The 18,333-nt window shown below is 47.2% G+C and overlaps 1 protein-coding gene across 1 annotated transcript; it reads right to left on the reverse strand.

The window, feature by feature from the left end:
- Positions 1–964: 964 nt before the first annotated feature.
- SDSL (serine dehydratase like) lies at positions 965–17,034 on the reverse strand. Its single transcript, XM_082202921.1, has 8 exons — positions 16,850–17,034; positions 12,506–12,694; positions 11,406–11,445; positions 9,122–9,261; positions 8,312–8,400; positions 5,632–5,859; positions 3,607–3,731; positions 965–1,406 (listed from the first exon to the last, which is right to left on the reverse strand). Exons 2-8 carry the CDS (start codon positions 12,683–12,685, stop codon positions 1,213–1,215), a joined length of 996 nt encoding a protein of 331 aa, XP_082059047.1. The 5' UTR covers positions 12,686–12,694; positions 16,850–17,034; the 3' UTR covers positions 965–1,212.
- Positions 17,035–18,333: the final 1,299 nt, after the last annotated feature.

Below are 18,333 nucleotides of genomic sequence, written 5' to 3' on the forward strand. Positions count from 1 at the left end.
GGGGTAGGTAGTGGGGGACTTAGAACACTGAAAGAGGGGAGCTGACTGGTTTCTCACCTACACAGAGAATTGAGAAGAATGGTGCTTGTACATTTTGCCTCTCAAGAGTCTGCACTAAAGGTAAATGTAAAAGGTAAAGGAGCCCAGGGCAGTTAAGTCCACTCAAAGGCGACTATGGGGTTGCGGCCATAGCTGTCAACTTTCAGATTTGAAAATAAGGGATCAGCAGCCTTGAAAATAAGGGATCAGCCACCCCACCTTTCCTGGGGACAGTCTACGGGATATCTAACAATCCAGGATAACAGCAGGAAGCAGCGGGAAATGGTGCTGGAATAAGGGAATTTCCCACAAAAAAAGGGAAGGTTGACAGCTATGGTTGTGGCACTCATCTCGCTTCAGGCCAAGGCAGCCGGCTTTTGTCCACAAACGGTTTTCCAGGTCATGCGGCCAGCATGACGAAACTGCTACTGGCACACAGAGGACTGTGACGAGTGCCAGAGCACACGGAAACGCCGTTTACCTTCCCGCCGCAGCGGTACCTATTTATCTACTTGCACTGGTGTGCTTTCAAGCTGCTAGGTTGGCAGGAGCTGGGACAGAGCAATGGGAGCTCACCCTGTCACAGGGATTCGAACCACCGACCTTCCTATCAGCAAGCCCAAGAGGCTTGTCTGCACTATACATATAAAAGGCAGGACCATACTGCTTTAAACAGTCAGGGCTTCCCCGCCCTTAAAGAATAATGGGAACTGTAGTTCGTTAAGGATGCCAATAATTGTGAGAAGACCTCTATTGCTTTGTGTGGTTGTACAAACAAATCCTGCTTCACAGGGAACTCTAGAGATTGTAGCTCTGGGAGAGGGAACACCACCACCCAATATACTTGGCATGGGTGGAAAATGCATTTGAGCACTAATAATGCCTTTTGCCTGCCTGGATGGATGGAGGATAGAAGTGTGTGTGTGTGTGTGTGTGTGTGTGTGTGTGTGTGTGTGTAGAAAATAGCCCCCTGTGCAAAGGGAAAGTTTGCATCCCTTGCTCTCCCCGATTTTGACTCTGCCACCACCACTGCCACGTGGCCCCTGGGAGGCTGCCCAGAAGGAAAGGTGGCCCTCAGGCTGGAAAAGCTTCCCCACTCCTGCTCTAAGCACACTAAAAAATATCCTGGCCAGTGATATGTTCATTTGCCACCATGTCATGAGCTGCCCTCCTTCACTCCATCCCCAGCTTGTTCTTCAAGGCCCGGAGCTCCTTGGCGTGGATGGCACTCCCACCGCAGACAATAACGACAATGGAGTCCAGTTGACGGCTCAGCCGCCCCTCTTCCTGCAGCTGCTGGAGGTAGCCTGAGTAGAGGAAAGCCAGGGTGGCGGCACAGGCAGGCTCCACCAACATGCGCTCGTCATCTGGAAAGGGGTGAGAAATAAGGGAGCAAGTAAAAATGATGTATTATAATAATAATTTATTATTTATACCCCGCCCATCTGGCTGGGCTTCCCCAGCCACTCTGGGCGGCTTCCAAAAGAATATTAAAATACTATAATACATCAAACATTAAAAGCTTCCCGAAACAGGGCTGCCTTCAGATGTCTTCTAAAAGCCTGGTAGTTGTTGTTCTCTTTGACATCTGGTGGGAGGGCGTTCCACAGGGCGGGCGCCACTACCGAGAAGGCCCTCTGCCTGGTTCCCTGTAACTTGGCTTCTCGCAGTGAGGGAACCGCCAGAAGGCCCTCGGTGCTGGACTTCAGTGTCCGGGTAGAACGATGGGGGTGGAGATGCTCCTTTAGGTATACAGGACCGAGGCTGTTTAGGGCTTTAAAGGTCAGCACCAACACTTTGAATTGTGCTCGGAAACGTACTGGGAGCCAATGTAGGTCTTTCAAGACCGGTGTTATGTGGTCTCTGCGGCCGCTCCCAGTCACCAGTCTAGCTGGTATTTAAGGTAAAGGTACCCCTGCCCGTACGGGCCAGTCGTGTCCGACTCTAGGGTTGTGCGCCCATCTCACTTAAGAGGCCAGGAGCCAGCGCTGTCCAGAGACACTTCCAGGTCACGTGGCCAGCGTGATGAAGCTGCTCTGGCGAGCCAGCACCAGCACAGCACACGGAAACGCCGTTTACCCTCCCGCTATAAAGCAGTACCTATTTATCTACTTGCACTTTGATGTGCTTTCGAACTGCTAGGTGAGCAGGAGCTGGGACCGAAAGACGGGAGCTCACCCCGCCGTGGGGATTCAACCGCCGACCATACGATCGGCAAGTCCTAGGCACTGAGGTTTAACCCACAGCGCCACCCGCGTCCCTTCGTTGGTATTTAACTCCCAGTAAATCAGCAAAAAAATGTATAAAACAAGGTCAAGTGTATGCTGGTAGAGTAAGGAAAAAGAAGGCACCTTTTAGCATATGTGGTGGAAATGTAAGAATTTTGGGAAATGATATACAGTGGTACCTCGGGATGCGAACGGGATCTGTTCTGGAGCTCATTTTGAGTGTCTGCGCATGCGCAAGCAGCGAAACCCGGAAGTAACGTGCTCTGTTACTTCTGGGTTGCCGCGGAGCGCAACTCAAATGCACTCAACCCGAAGCACATTCAACTCGAGTTATGACTGTATAATGAGTTGGAAAAAATGTTTAAAATAACCTTTTCTATTAAAAAAACCCCCCGAAGGAATACTAGGTGCCGAAATCCCACGGGAGCAGAAAAGACTATTTATGTATGTGACCACAGCTGCGTGGATGTTATTGGCCCAGAGATGGAAAGAAGATAAACTCCCTTCCAGAGAAGAATGGCAGATGAAGTGAATGGACTATGCCGAAATGGCTAAAATGACCGGAAGAATCAGAAACCAGGAAGACCAAAATTTTAATAAGGAATGGGGAAATTTTATTATTTATCTTAAAAACCATTGTAAACAGTTAAAATCGTTAGTAGGATTGGAATGACGCTTGCAGTTTAATGGACTTTTGGACAAAATGGAGGTAAAAGATTTGGATTATCATAAAAGATGCAGGAGGAAATGATTAACAATAGGACTCACAAAGGAGAGGAAGGAAGTCCAGGAGATTCTTTGGAATCTTGTTTTTATGTTGTATGTTGAATATGTGACTGTAAAATTTTAATCTGAAAAACCAAATAAATAGCAGCAGCAGCTCCTGACCAGCTGCCCTGATCCCAAATCCCAGAAGGATCTGTTAATTGGTTTTATTTATTGTTATATCCACTCATTCTGTTCTGAATAATGCCTTTTTGTAGGGAAAGGTTGGGGGGCACTGGGGATGAGTTTATGAAAGCAAAGGGACAGTGGCCCCAAAAGGTTTGAGAACCTATGAATTATCTCTATGATCTCTACTGACAGATTGTCTGATGCGGTATAAAATGAGAGCTCCTACAAGCCACTAGAGGGAGCTGTCTGCCTACCAGTTGCCTGCCTTCACCACAGCTCTATGCTTCCAGTGTTTCAGGGTTAACATTGTATTAAATGTGGAGCATGCAAGTGTGGTCAGTGATTTAAAAATAAAATAAAGTTAATATTAATTGTTTGGGATGGCAACTTTCATGAGAACCACAGCGGGGGGAAATCACTGTCTGTGACACCCTTGAAAACTCACCCAAGAACTGCTCGATGGCTTTCACCGCTTCCACATCATCTAGCACATGAGAGATGATGCAACACTCGCGGGCACAATCCAGAGCCCTCTGTGCCACTGTCTTGGCTCCCAGGCACATGGCCACACTGCAAAATGGACAGTAAAGAGCAAGGTAAGTTTGCACCCATGCCCAGGGAAGGCGGGAGGGTAGGAGTCATGAGTTAATCGGGGGGGGGGGAGAGACTCTATGAATTGAAAGTGGAGACACAATATGTACTTTCCTTTGTTTATTTGTTTGTACGTATTGTATCACAAAAAACCTTAAATAAAAATTTCCCAGGCCCTGAGATCGTCTTCTGAAGCCCGTCCTCGTGTGTCACCTCCATGAGTGGTCCAGAGTGTGGCAACACGAGAACGGGGCCTTTTCTGCAGTGGCTCCCCTTCTGGGGAATGCTCTCCCCAGGGAGGTCTGCCTGGCGCCTTCATTATACAACTTTAGGTGCCTGCCAGGCAAAAATGTTCCTCTTTGGTTGATTGGCATCCAACATCCTTTAAAAATGTGTTGGTGAGGGGTTATTGGGTTGTTTTTCTTTCTGTTTTGATTATGTGTTCCGTGTTTTTATGTTGTGAGTTTATGTTGTAACCACCCTGAGACCTACAGGTATGAGTGGTATACAAATCATAGCCATCATCACCATCGTCACCATCATCTGTGATGTGACAGACCAGCTCCACTGGGGCTCCAATCCCCTCAGCTGCCAGCTGAGGGCAGGCATTCCATCAGGCTGCCTCAGTGGGAGATGTGGGAAGTGGGGCTCATCCTATCAGCTTCACTAAAAGACCAGCTGCAACAGGTACCTCCTGCCCCTGAACTGCACCAGGTGCTCATTATAACAGGGGTTAGCAAACTTTTTCAGCAGGGGGCCGGTCCACTGTCCCTCAGACCATGTGGGGGGCCGGATTATATTTTGAAAAAACAATAATGAACGAATTCCTATGCCCCACAAATAACCCAGAGATGCATTTTAAATATAAAGCACACATTCTACTCATGTAAAAACACGCTGATTCCCGGACCATCCATGGGCCAGATTGAGAAGGCGATTGGGCTGGATCCGGTCCCCAGGCCTTAGTTTGCCTACCCATGCATTATAACAACTGTTGCCCAGGTTTGATTCCAGCCCCCTCTCCACACACCCTGCCCCTTCCCCCTTGTGTGATGTGGGTTGTTGTTCTTTTAATTGTAAGCTCGTGGGCAGAGAGAGCTGTCTCATTTTAACTGATTGTCACATAGCTCATTTGGTAGAGCACAAGACTCTTAAACTCAAGATCATGGGTTCAAGCCCCACATTGGACAAAAGATTCCTGCATTTCAGGGGGTTGGACTAGATGACCCATGCGGTCCCTTCCAACTTTACAGCTCTGTGATTCTACATTCTGGGAGACTTTTTGGCTGAAAAGTTGGGTATGGATGCTGGAAACAAACGAACGACCCTTTTCCAGGATGGAACTCTAGACAGTATAACAAGGGTTACCAGGAGGTCTCCATTGAGGCACTGAAGAGACCCAGGTCCTGCTTTGCTTCAGCAAGGCAGCTTATTGGAACCAGCCTACATTTTGTACCACAGCTAGAAAAATAGGAGGAGGAAGATTAGCTTAGATAGCTCAGTTGGTTAGAGCATGGTGTTGAGAATGCCAAGGTTGCAGGTTCGATCCCCGTACGGGACAGCTGCATATTCCTGCATTGCAGGGAGCTAGACTAGATGATCCTCAGGGCCCCTTCCAACTCTCACATTCTATGAAGTGAGACAGGGAAGTCCCTTTAATGGCAAACTCAGGTGGGGAGTGCTAACAGGTGAACCCAAAACAGGGACCCTGGGGGACAAGAAGGAAGCACCAGCATGCTCAGGATAACCCTGAAGTTTTCAGGAGTCCAAACTTTTTTTCTTTAAGGGAGGAGAAGAAAGAATGAGAACATTTTGTTTCGACACCAAAGCTCTTTCCTTCAAGCTGGGGTTGCTGCCATCTCCAGTGCACACAACTCACCTGGTTATGTCAGGCAGAGTGACGAGCCGCCCTGCTTTGAGGGCTGCGTTGTAGCTGTCAGCACCTCTTGTCTCCACGGCGATGACGGGCACATCCTGCCAGCCCACCTCTTGCAGACCAGACACCACCCCACAGAGCAGCCCACCTCCGCCCACAGCGAGCACAATAGCTCCTGGCTTGGAATCCAGGGAGTCCTTCAGCTCCTTGATAATAGTGCTATGGCCCTTCCTGTGTGGAGAAGAGACATCTTTGAGAGATTGACATTTGTGGGAAGGATGCTCTGATCCATGGATGGCCCAAGACATTTTGCTGCTGGAGGCAAGGAGAAGAGGGCGTCGTTCAGGCAGAAGCTGACTAGACTAGTAGCTTAATCTTACTTGGCGATGGGACAGCTAAGAACAGAAGAGGAGCCTACTGGATAAGGCCAATGACCCATCTTGTCCAGCATCCTGTTCTCAGAGTGGCCAACCAGATGTCTATGAGAATCCCACAAGACAGTTTTGAGCACAAGAATACTCTCTTCTCCTGTGGTTTCAAGCAACTGAAATTCAGAAGCATTACTTTCTCTGACAGTAGAGACAAAGCATACCACCATCACTAACACCCATTTATAGCCTTCTCCATTAACTGGTCCAATCCTCTTTTAAAGCCATCCAAGTTTATGGCAATCACTGCCTCTGTGTGACCCAGCTCCATAGCTTAACTATGCTCTACATAAAGAAGTACTGTCCTGAATTTTCCAACATTCACTTTCATTGGATGTTCAGGAGTTCTGGTGTTATGAGACAGGCAGAAAAATTCTCTGTCCACTTTCTATCTTCTAACATGTTGCATCTTACTTGCCTTTCCTTCAAAATAAAAAGTCCTAAAGGCTTCACAGGGGACATGCTGCATCCCTGAGGACAGAAACGTATTTAAGGGAGTGCAGTGGAATCCACATGGCACACATAGTTCCATCCTCTGACACATTGTCACTGCTCCCTGTCCCCCAGTATCTACCGCCCGAGGCAGGTTATAAAAATCTTCCTGGTGTTCCAGGACAGTGCTGAGACAACTTGTATCTTGTACCTCAGCTTAAGGATCGCTATCCATGGTCCTGAAACTCGCCCCAAGGTCCCTCTCCAAGGTGCTGATCACAACAAAATATAGCATTTAGGGGAAATGAAGAATGAATGAGCTCAAACAGCAAGGACATAAAGCACGACCCTTTCTACTCATTTGTTCCTCATTTGTTTTGGAACCAATGGAAATTGGACCAACTGGGCGCCAGCAGTAGGTGGAAAGGGCACAACTCTATGTCCCCAACAAGGACTCTTCAGTTAGATGGGTGTGGAGAGCCCCATCTACTTGGTAGAGAGCCCAGTACACAACAACCTCTTATGGATTCTAAGGTGGAAATTCTGCAAAACACATTATTGGTGAGGTCAGTTTCAGGTACACAAGGTACACATACAAAACGGGTAAGAACCAGTTTAGGAAGAACCTATCTGACAGAGTGAAAATCAAGTCCAAATAAGGGACAAGGAGGGCTCTTCATGCAAAGCAAAAAAACTTGGGTTGCACAAGTGTTTTTAAGGACTATGGTTGGATGAAGAGATTATGACAGGGGTCAGCAAACATTTTCAGCAGGGGGCAGGTCCACTGTCCCTCAGACCTTGTGGGGGGCCGGACTATATTTTGGGGGGGGGGACACAAACGAATTCCTATGCCCCACAAATAACCCAGAGATGCATTTTAAATAAAAACACACATTCTACTCATGTAAAAACACCACGCAGGCCCCACAAATAACCCAGAGATGCATTTTAAATAATAGGACATATTCCACTCATGTAAAAACACGCTGATTCCCAGACCGTCCGCGGGCCAGATTTAGAAGGTGATTGGGCCGGATCCGACCCATGGGCCTTAGTTTGCCTACCCATGGATTATGAGGTGCCAGGGTGGCAGGAGGGGATTGGCTAGAGAATAAACAGCCAATATGATGTATTTATTCCTATAGTAGAGTGTGTGCTAATGGCACTGCTCTCACAGACTCCTTTGGACTCTGTCCAGAAATGTGTTACAGTTGTGCCTTGGTTCTCAAACACCTTGGAACTCAAACAACTTTGAACCCAAACACTGGAAACCCAGAAGTAAGTGTTCTGGTTTGTGAACTTTCTTCGGAAGCCGAACATGCTCCTTTTTGAGTGTTACGGTTCTGTTTTGAGTGCCACACTTCCGTTTTGAGTGTTACACTGAAGTCTGTTTTTGCTATTCATTTTGCATTTGCGTTTGCGTTTTTGTGGTTCTTTTTTGTTTTGTTTTTGTGACTGTCTGGAACCCAGTTGAGCTACTGATTGATGGACTGATTGATTGTGTGACTGCAGTACATTGTTTATTGCTTTCGTTTTATGGATCAATGGTCTCATTAAATAGTAAAATTCATGTTAAATTGCTGTTTTAGGTTGTTTTTAAAAGTCTGGAACGGATTAATCCATTTTGCATTACTTTCTACAGGAAAGCGTGCTTGGTTTTGGAAAGCTTTGGTTTTGGAACGGACTTCCGGAACAGATTAAGTTTGAGAACCAAGGGACCACTGTACTGAATAAAGTCTGTCTAATAAGGAATCTGGCATGAGCCTCTTTATTGGGCCCCCAAAGGGGATTTTCTCCCAAAATTTACTTCCCAAGGACCTTACCACACCAATGGGTGGTCAAAAGGGTGGATCTTGACCCAGCCGTCAGCTTCAGCAAGCTTCTTGGCTCTTTCTTCAGTATCGTCCCACACCTGCCGGAACAATAATAATAATAATAATTTATTTTTTATACCCCGCCCATCGGCTGAGTTTCCCCAGCCACTCTGGGCGGCTTCCAATCAAGTGTTAAAAACAACTCAGCATTAAATATTAAAAACTTCCCTAAACAGGGCTGCCTTCAGATGTCTTTTAAAAAGAAGATAGCTGATTATTTCCTTCACATCTGATGGGAGGGCGTTTCCACAGGGCTGGCGCCATTGCTGAGAAGGCCCTCTGTCTGGTTCCCTGTAACCTCACTTCTCGCAATGAGGGAATCGCCAGAAGGCCCTCGGTGCTGGACCTCAGTGTCTGGGCTGAACGATGGGGGTGGAGACGCTCCTTTAGGTATACAGGACCGAGGCTGTTTAGGGCTTTAAAGGTCAGCACCAACACTTTGAATTGTGCTCGGAAACGTACTGGGAGCCAATGCAGATCTCTCAAGACCAGAGCAAGAAACAGGAAGACCTCCACTGAAATGTGAGGAGACCTTGATTGCCCAATTCAGCACCAGCTGAATGAGGGGACCCATGGCAATTGTCCTGGAGGGCTTCTTCCTTCACTGGGTCCCCCTGCCACCCAGGTTAGGCATCAGGGATGGGCCCTCCCAGTGTGCTTGGGCACTGGCAACTGCCCAAGTGTGCCCAGCGGTGGCACCAGGTCTGCTCCAACCTTACCCGTGATTCAGAAGCATTCGGCACTTGTTCCTCCACTCACCTTCCCAAAGATCTCCACCTCTGCACCAAACCTCTTTAGTTTATTCACCGTTGACAGTGGAGTACTTCCATGGACGATGATGGTGGCAGGTATGCCAAGTTTTTGGGCAGCATACGCTGCAGCAAGTCCAGCGTTGCCACCTGCAAGGAATGAGTGGCAGCAGGGAAGAGGAAAACATTTCCACCAGAGTTGAAGTACAGTTTTGGTGCAACACAGGGCACCTTCAATACTGGCCAGAGGAGAGCGGCCTATGTTGTACCTGAGGACCCCAGACTAGCTTAGGGGGCATGTGGTACACGCACTGCTGCCCACTCCTCACCCCTCATCATGCCAAGGGAGAATATGACCCCATTTTACACTAAGATACCTCTTTTTATTTTTTTATTTTTTGACAAAGTAATAATCATAAATAAATAAAAATAAAAATGTGCGCCATGCCATTGTAACTATCCAACCTCCCAAAATTTCAACACCCCTTGCGATGGTTTGACCGTTTCCATTTTAACAGTGCAAATTCTACAATCGCCTTCCATATCTCCTCAAAATCATTTCTCCTGCGTATTACCTCAACGGCACATGTTAATTTATCATTTAATAGCTATATCCCGCACCTCTTTATATCATTCTTCCATTTTATGTTCTGCTTGCCCCTATCACTTCCTAGCTATCAGAATTAGTGCAGCTGCTGTCAATAAATTTGTAAGCAAGTCCTTCATTGCCTGCGAACCTCCCACCTCAATGTAAATTGATAATAATACTACCTCTGGACTTTCAGTCAGCTTTAACCCAGTGATTTCTGTTATAAGATATCTCTTTGAATAGTGATGGCTTCCCTCAAAGAATTATGGGAACTGTAGTTTTTAAAGAATTGATGAGAGACCCCTATCCCTCGCACAGAGCTGCAATTCCCAGAGTTCTCTGGAAAGAGGGATTGGCTGTTAAACCACTTTGGGAATTGTAGCTCTGGGTGGGGAATATGGGCCTCCTAACGACTCTCAGCACACATACCATCTCGGGACTATTTAATTGCTCATCGTCTAACATTGTGTATGCCATCAAATGCCAACAGTGTCCTTCAGCTCTCTATATTGGACAAACAGGCCAAACCTTACGCCAAAGAATAAACGGACATAAATCTGACATCAAGAATCACAAAACAGAGAAACCAGTAGGAGAACACTTCAATCTCCCAGGACATTCTATACAAGATCTCAAAGTAGCTGTTTTACTACAAAGGAATTTCAGAAATAGACTGGAAAGAGAAGCTGCTGAATTGCAACTCATTACCAAACTTAAAACCATGGAGAGACCTGGTCTGAACAAAGACATTGGATTCTTATCTCATTATACATGACTAAGCCATTTCTCACCTTCTCACCCCTTGCCTTTTCCTGTAAGACCTATTACAGTCGTTAAGAGTCGTCAACAGGCTCATCTCAGCTATCTGCCAATCTCCCATTCCCACCACCCTTCTGAGTAACACCCCTCCCCACCTTCACACTATATAGAAGGGTCTGGCAACTTCTGTTTCAGTGTATCTGAAGAAGTGTGCATGCACACGAAAGCTCATACCAAGAACTAACTTAGTTGGTCTTTAAGGTGCTACTGGAAGGAATTTTTTTATATTCACACTTAACAAACTACAGTTCCAAGGATTCTTTGGGGGAAGCCATGGCTGTTTAATGTGAGGTGATACTGCCTGAAATGTATAGTGCAGATGGGTCAGGGCGATTGGGAGGAATAGCCAGGAGGCTGCCACCATCACCACCACATCTGCATCTGCCACCTGAGTTTGGAGTCATCTCGTTTTGCCTAATGGCAGGGCAGGCCCTCTGAATACACCGTACAAACTGAATCAAGGTCAAGAGGAGTAACTAAGTCACACACAGGGCGTTGTTTGGGCTTTCCTGACAATTACAAGAGAAACATTGGAAGTTGAAAGAAGGACCGTGGACTATGCAGAATTAGATAAATTAACAGGAAGAATTCGAAACGCTAGTAGGTTTGCAAGAAGTTTTGTGAGGTGAATTATTTGAATTATTGCAACAATGGATAAAGAGGATAATTGTTAGTTAAGATAATTAAAGGCAATATGAATTTAAAAAATGCAGAAGAAATGATAAGAATGGTGGATCATCAGAGGTGCTTATGGAAGTCCAAAAAGATTGTATAAGATGTGAAGTTTTGTTGTATGTATGATAATTAATATGTTAAAATTAATAAAAATTATTATAAAAAAGGAAGTTGAAAGAAGGACCGAAAAGGCACATGGATATTTACTTACCTGACGAACAAACCAGGTGTTGGCAGCCCTTTTTGGCAACCTGAAATGAACAGGAGAGGGAGTTCAGTCTGAGAGAGGGGAAGGTGTGAGAAGGCATTGATCTGGAGGAGAATGCCATATGGAAACTTGGAGAGTATTATTAGAAGCACAGGAAGCTCCCTATTTAGATGAAATGACAACAGCAATTCCTGCACTGCAGAGGGTTGGACTAGATGACCCTTGGGTCCCTTACACAGTTTCTGTGATTCTAGGGCTGAGCCCAGTTTCTCCTCCTGGGTGACTTAAACGACCTTGCCCTGGTTTCTTTTTCCCCCTTTCCCCCCTTTTTTTATTCCCCTGGTTTCTGAATGTTGCCATTTCTGAGCCAAAAATGTGTCCTTTTATTTTATTTTATTTTGGCATGTTCTATTTGTGTCGTGCAGATAGGACATTGTGTTACTGTGATAATATACATCAGGTTGGAAGATAAGCTTGCAAATGAGCACAGTGTGCCGCGTGTTATTAAGCCCTGTAACAGTGTTGCCTGAGCAGATATGGGTCAGAGTTTGTTATCCTGGACCATTACAGGGTTGGATCCCCATATTTGTGACTCTCTTACGTAGTTTATTATTTATTTCTGCACTTATTTAGTACCTTTTTATCCCCCCTTCCTGTGGCATGTGGTTCTCTACCTGCCAGCACACACTCCCCCACTTTATCCTGTTTAGGGAAACTTTTAATGTTTGATGCATTATTGTATTTTAATATTTTGTTGGAAGCCCCCCAGAGTGGCTGGGGAAGCCCAACCAGATGGGTGGGGTATAAATAAATTATTATTATTATTATTATTATTATTATTATTATTATTATTATTATTATCCTCACAACAACCCGGGAAGGATAGGTTAGGCTGAGTTGTTCACCCAAGGAGCTTCATGGCTGTGTGAGAATTTGAACCCTGGTCTCCTAGCTTGTAGCCAAACACTCTAACCACTACACCACATTGCCTTGTTGGTTGATTATTTTTTTTAAGATCAGCTGTTTTGTATTGGGGAGCTGCCCATAGTCAAAGCTGCTATTCTTCCACAAAGGAACTTCCAGGGTACTTGGCAGACACTCACCTGTTGGCAAAAGTAGCCAATGCCCCGGATTTTGAAGGAACCCGCGGGTTGGACATTCTCCATCTTCATATAGACTTTGGTGCCCGCAGCTTCGGAAAGGGCAATGCTCTCCAGGACAGGCGTCACAACGTGGAATGGTTTTCCATCCCTGCCACCAAAATGGTCCCCTGTTGCTATCATGGAGATAGCCTAAAACACAGAAGTGGAGAGATGGAGGTTAGCTGGAATGCTTGGTGCTGGAAATAAAGGAGCTAGTGCATTGGCTCCAGGTACGTTTCCAAGCACAATTCAAAATGTTGGTGCTGACCATTAAAGCCCTAAACGGCCTCAGTCCAGAATACCTGAAGGAGCATCTCCACCCCCATCGTTCAGCCCAGACACTGAGGTCCAGCTCCAAGGGCCTTCTGGCGGTTCCTTCACTGCGAGAAGCGAAGTTACAGGGAACCAGGCAGAGGGCCTTCTCAGTGGTGGCGCCTGCCCTGTGGAACGCCCTCCCATCAGATGTCAAGGAAATATACAACTATCTGACTTTTAGAAGACATCTGAAGGCAGCCCTGTTTAGGGAAGTTTGTAATGCTTTATATTTTATCATGTTTTTAATTTTACCGTGTTTTTAATAGTCTGTTGGGAGCCGCCCAGAGTAGCTGGGGAAACCCAGCCAGATGGGCGGAATATACTGTATTTTTCGCTCTATAGGATGCTCCCGACCATAGGACGCACCTAGTTTTAGAGGGGGAGAACAAGGGGAAAAAATTCTCTCCCTCTCTGCGCAGCACCCCTTCAGCGAAGCGGCAGGAGAAACGGAGCCCCTTCCCTTTCTCCTCCCGCTTCGCTGAAGGGGCACTGCACAGAGAGGGAAAGCTGCGCAGCGCCTCTCCAGCGAAGCGAAGCCAGGAGAGCAAGAGGGATCGGTGCGCACCGACAGCGGCGTAGCGTGAGTTGTCAGCACCCGGGGCAACGCAAGTAATTTGCGCCCCCTAACCCGGGGCAAGGCAAGTAATTTGCGCCCCCCAACCCCTAACCTGCGAGTTGCCGCTGGCGCTGGCGCCCAAACGACGCCGCTTGCCCGGAGGAGGAGGGGGGCAGAGAGCTGAGGAAAATGCAACAGCCCAGCACTGCAGCAGCACCGGCGGAGGCGGGGCTGTGAGGAGGGGCTGCCTGGCGCGTCCTCCGCGGCGAGCGCTGAGAGCCGCTGCCTGCCAGGCGCCTTCAGCCCGGACGCGCGCACAGCTCGTCGGTTCCGCGAGACATGCGGCTCCGCTACAGCCTGCGCCCGAGGCTCTTCGGCGACTCCGGAGGCAGCGAGCGCGCCCCCCCCAGATGTTGCGCCCGGTGCGGCCGGCACCCCTGGCACCCCCCACGCTACGCCACTGCGCACCGACCCCTCTCGCTCTCCAGGCTTCAGCAAAAGCAACGCGAAGCCTCGGGAGCGCTCCCACTGCGCTTCGGAGGCTTTGCGTTGCTTTCACTGAAACCATGGAGCCTGCATTCGCTCCATAAGATGCACACACTGTTAAGTTGTGGGTGAACATATCAGACGACACAGCGATTCTTCAAACAGCTCTTGTTTATTCACAGGCCAGGACAGAACTGAACTGAAGGGTTCAGTCAGCCTGCATATATATAGAGCTCCAGTACAATGTAACTGTAACAATTTTCTAACTATCCAATCACTGAACGTCACTTTGGATCCCTTATTTGCATAACTATCTACAGTATCCCCCTGCTGGCCCAGGGTGAGAACTTCAGTACATAACACACACATTTCCCCTTAATTTTTGGAGGAGAAAAAGTGCATCTTATAGAGCAAAAAATACGGTAAATAATAAGTTGTTGTTTGCCAAACACAGTTGACTGTGTGACGATCTCCACCAAGGGAGAGCTCACCACACCACTGGTGAATTGGACTCATTGTTGAAACTGCTCTGGCCTTCAAACGTAAGATCAAAGGAAGATCCCTCCTGGATCAGGCCAGTGCCCACCTAGTCCAGCATTCTGTTCTCACAGTGGCTACCCAGATGCCTCTTGGGAAGTCTGCAAGCAAGACCTGATCACAAGAGCTCTCTCCCCTCCTGTGGCTTCTGACAACTGATATTCAGAAGCGTTACTGCCTGCAGCTGTGAAGCCAGAGCAAAACCATAGCAGCCGGGCTAAGAACTGTGAATAGATCTGCAAGCCCTTATTAAGGTCTGGTCTTTACGCACTGAGAGAGTCACAGCTGTGTCAGCCTGTGCAACCAACAACCCAAGAAGAAATCTTGGAAAGCCAATGGCCTGGTTCAGTATAAGACACCTTCGGATTGTCCTAGCCAGAATTCCAATGCACTCCTTCCCAATATTGATTTATTTACTGTATTTTAAAAACTGAATTTAAATTAAAACAACAAAACAATGCCTGTTATTTGCAAATTCAAAAGATCTAGATTACTAAAGGCAGGAAAGTAACCTAGGTCACATCCATGCAATACATTTAAAGCACTCTTTAATAGTCATGGTTCCCCACCACCACCCAAGAATTCTGGGAACTCTAGTTTGTTACAGGTGCTGACCTCACAGACCTTACAGTTCCCAAGACCTGCAACAAACTACAGTTCCCAGGATTCTCTGTGACTGTTAAAGTAGCCTAATAGTGCTTTAAATATATGGCATAGATCAGGTCTCCTTAGATAGCGATGAAAGTAGCAGTGGCAATAAATCTTTCCCAAAAGACTTCTGGGACTCCAGAGGTATTAAATTGCCACTTTGTCTAACACTAAATGTTATAAAAGGCTCCCAGGTTGCCATAAGGTTCTCATATCCTGCACCTCCTCCAAGCACCTTGCTGCAAAAGCTTCTCAGCTGCTGCAATGAACCACTTTTGCCCACCAGCCTTCCATTGTCAACGGAGATGAAAGATCGCGATGGGAAAGTTCCCAGGTTCAATCCCAAGCATCTCCAGGAGAGACCCTCTTCCTGAAACCCTGGAGAACCACTGCCAGTCAGTGCAGGCAATACTGAGCTAGCTGGACCAACGGTCAGGATCTGCATAGGGCAGCTTCCTGTGTTCCGGCACTCTGCAAGCACACCATCCGATGCAAATTTGGAAGGGGCCACCAATTTGGACAGCTTTAAAAGAGGATGCTGGTGGCGCTGTGGTCTAAACCACAGAGCCTAAGGCTTGCCAATCAGAAGGTCGGCCATTCGAATCCCTACGACAGGGTGAGCTCCCGTTGCTCGGTCCCAGCTCCTGCCCACCTAGTAGTTCGAAAGCAGGTCAAGTGCAAGTAGATAAATACAGTGGTACCTCAGGTTAAGAACTTAATTCGTTCCGGAGGTCTGTTCTTAACCTGAAACTGTTCTTAACCCATTTAGCTAATGGTGCCTCCTGCTGCCGTGCTGCACCACCACCGAGCGATTTCTGTTCTCATCCTGAAGCAAAGTTCTTAACCTGAGGTACTATTTCTGGGTTAGCGGAGTCTGTAACCTGAAGCGTCTGTAACCTGAAGCGTCTGTAACCCGAGGTACCACTGTACATCACACCACAGAGGGGAAGTCTTGTGACCAGATAGATGCCCTGTGTGTCTGAGTGATGAGTCTGTTGCCCTGGTGGGGCTAACTATTGATGGAAGACATCAAGCTGGTCTACCCTGGCTGATCTCCCTCCTAAGGGTTCCCTACCTTTAAACCAGCCTTGGACCACAGTCCTTCTAACAAAGGACTCTTGCAAGCCGAGGACGGGCCTCTAAAAAGCCAGACAGGTCACCACCTAATGTTAGACTCATACTGCGTACAAGCCATACGTTTCAAGCACATTACTTGCCCCTCCAAAGAATCCTGGGAACCGTAGCTTGCCCCAAAGAGAGCTACAATTCCCCCAAGGCCCCAAGAAACTACAGTTCCCAAGATTCTTTGGGGGAAGTCATGGGCTTTAAAATTTACAGTTCATATGCAGCCTGGAACTCCTATCCTCACCTGGCATCCTGGACATAGCTGTCAACTTTTCCCTTTTTTAAGGGAAATTCCCTTATTCTGAATAGGATTCCTCGCAAGAAAAGGGAAAAGTTGACAGCTATGATCCTGGACCTTGGGGAACATAATTCCTTCCACAGCATTTAGTATCTGCCTGGCACTCCCTTTTCAAGCCAAACAACATTTCCCTGCAAATCTTTTGTTTTCCTACTAAGGAAATGAGTTCTCCATTTCTCTAAAATCAGCTGTTTTAAAATTCTGGCCACATCAGTGCACAAATAACAGGAAGCAGGGGCTATTCTTCCCTCACCCACTGCCCAGCTAGGAAATTCAGCCCATGAGGATCCCCTGTCCCCACATCCATCCCAAGTGGCCACGTCCACCACTGAAGAGGTACCTCACAATCTGGACTCCCCAGGAAACAATGAGCTTCTCTCTCCCGTTCCAGAGGAGTTTCTCTCTCGGAGAAAGTTCCTGCCACCCTCAGCTGTGCGAGCAAAGTTTATTTGGAGGAGGGAACCAGGAAAAGTGCCAAGGGGCAGTGCTCAAGGAACCTTAGCAACCGGCTCTCGTCAGTCCTGAGTTGCAAAGTTGCAGAGTTGCAGAGTTTCTCTTCATAAGGCTGGGAATGATGACTGTTAGGATGGGGGTGGGGAGAGCTTTATTGACACCCCCCCCCCAGCTTTCTTCAAAAAAGGGCAACATTGAACATCGCCATCTCTTGCCTGGCCTTCAAGAATTTGCACTGCTCATTTCATTTATCACACTTGCCACTGTGAGTCTTGATCCCAGCCCCTTTGGAAAGCACTTTGAGCCTTGGAATCTGAGCAGATCTGGGGCTAGTGAGAGCCTTTTTAATATTTAACATACACACACACCTACAATGTCGCAGTCCATCCACAGAAACTGCAAGTCATCCATTTGAAGTCCCAGGAATCATTAATAAGAATATTTTCTGGGGTGGGTGAGTGCTGTTTAGTTAATAAGAACATGCAGTGATACAAATATGATATATCAGTGATATAGTGATATAACCCACTGTGGTCTAAACCACTGAGCCTCTTGGACATGCCAATCGGAAGGTCAGCAGTTTGAATCCCCACGATGGGCTAAGCTCCTGTTGCTCTGTCCCAGCTCCTGCCAACCTAGCAGTTCAAAAGCATGCCAGTGCAACTAGATAAAAAGGTACCGCTGCGGCGGGAAAGTAAATGGCATTTGTGTGCTCTGGCTTCTGCCATGGCGTTCTGTTGCACCAGAAGCAGTTTAGTCAGATGGGCAGAGTAGAAATAAATTAGTTAGTTAGTTAGTTAGTTAGTTAGTTAGTTAGTTAGTTAGTCCTGTTGGTCACATGATCCAGAAAGCTGTCTGTGGACAAACACCGGCTCCCTCAGCCTGAAGCGAGATGAGCGCTGCAACTCCATAGTCGCCTTTGATTGGACTTAACCGTCCAGGGGTCTGTTACCTTTTATCTTTACCTGCTGTGATACAAGTGTTAGTTGCACCCTGCTTGGACTACTGTGATGTGCTCTGGGTGAGGCTACTTTTGAAAAATGGGACTTCAAAGTGCCATGTGGTGCTTGCAGATGCTTTAAAATGCTCAAGCTGATTTTGGAGGCGTTGAAGTTCCTGAGGTTTCAGTTTTATTGCCCATCAGTTGATAGAGCCAGCTCCTGCCAGTGCCCAACCAGGAGTGCACTTTAAGGCTCCTGGCTCTCTCCTGGCCCCACGCCTGACATCACCTATGACAAGCAGGTGGGCATGATCTGGGCCAGAAGATCTCCATCCCTGCTCTGAACAAATGCATCCATCTAGCAAATGTGCATGAAGAGAAGAAAGTGGGCTATCAGCCCAGCCTGAGACATTTGGCAAGGGACACACACA

Source organism: Podarcis vaucheri (genome assembly GCF_965113315.1).
Source record: "Podarcis vaucheri genome assembly, chromosome: 16".
Lineage (NCBI taxonomy): Eukaryota > Metazoa > Chordata > Lepidosauria > Squamata > Lacertidae > Podarcis > Podarcis vaucheri.

Coding starts and splice junctions, on each gene's coding strand:
- SDSL (XM_082202921.1), bottom strand. CDS start 12,685: ATGATAGCAACAGGGGACCATTTTGGTGGCAGGGATGGAAAACCATTC. Junction 8,401..9,121: donor AGGTGGAGATCTTTGGGAAG/GTGAGTGGAGGA, acceptor TTGTTCCGGCAG/GTGTGGGACGATACTGAAGA. Junction 3,732..5,631: donor ACTCTGCCTGACATAACCAG/GTGAGTTGTGTG, acceptor TCCATTTTGCAG/TGTGGCCATGTGCCTGGGAG.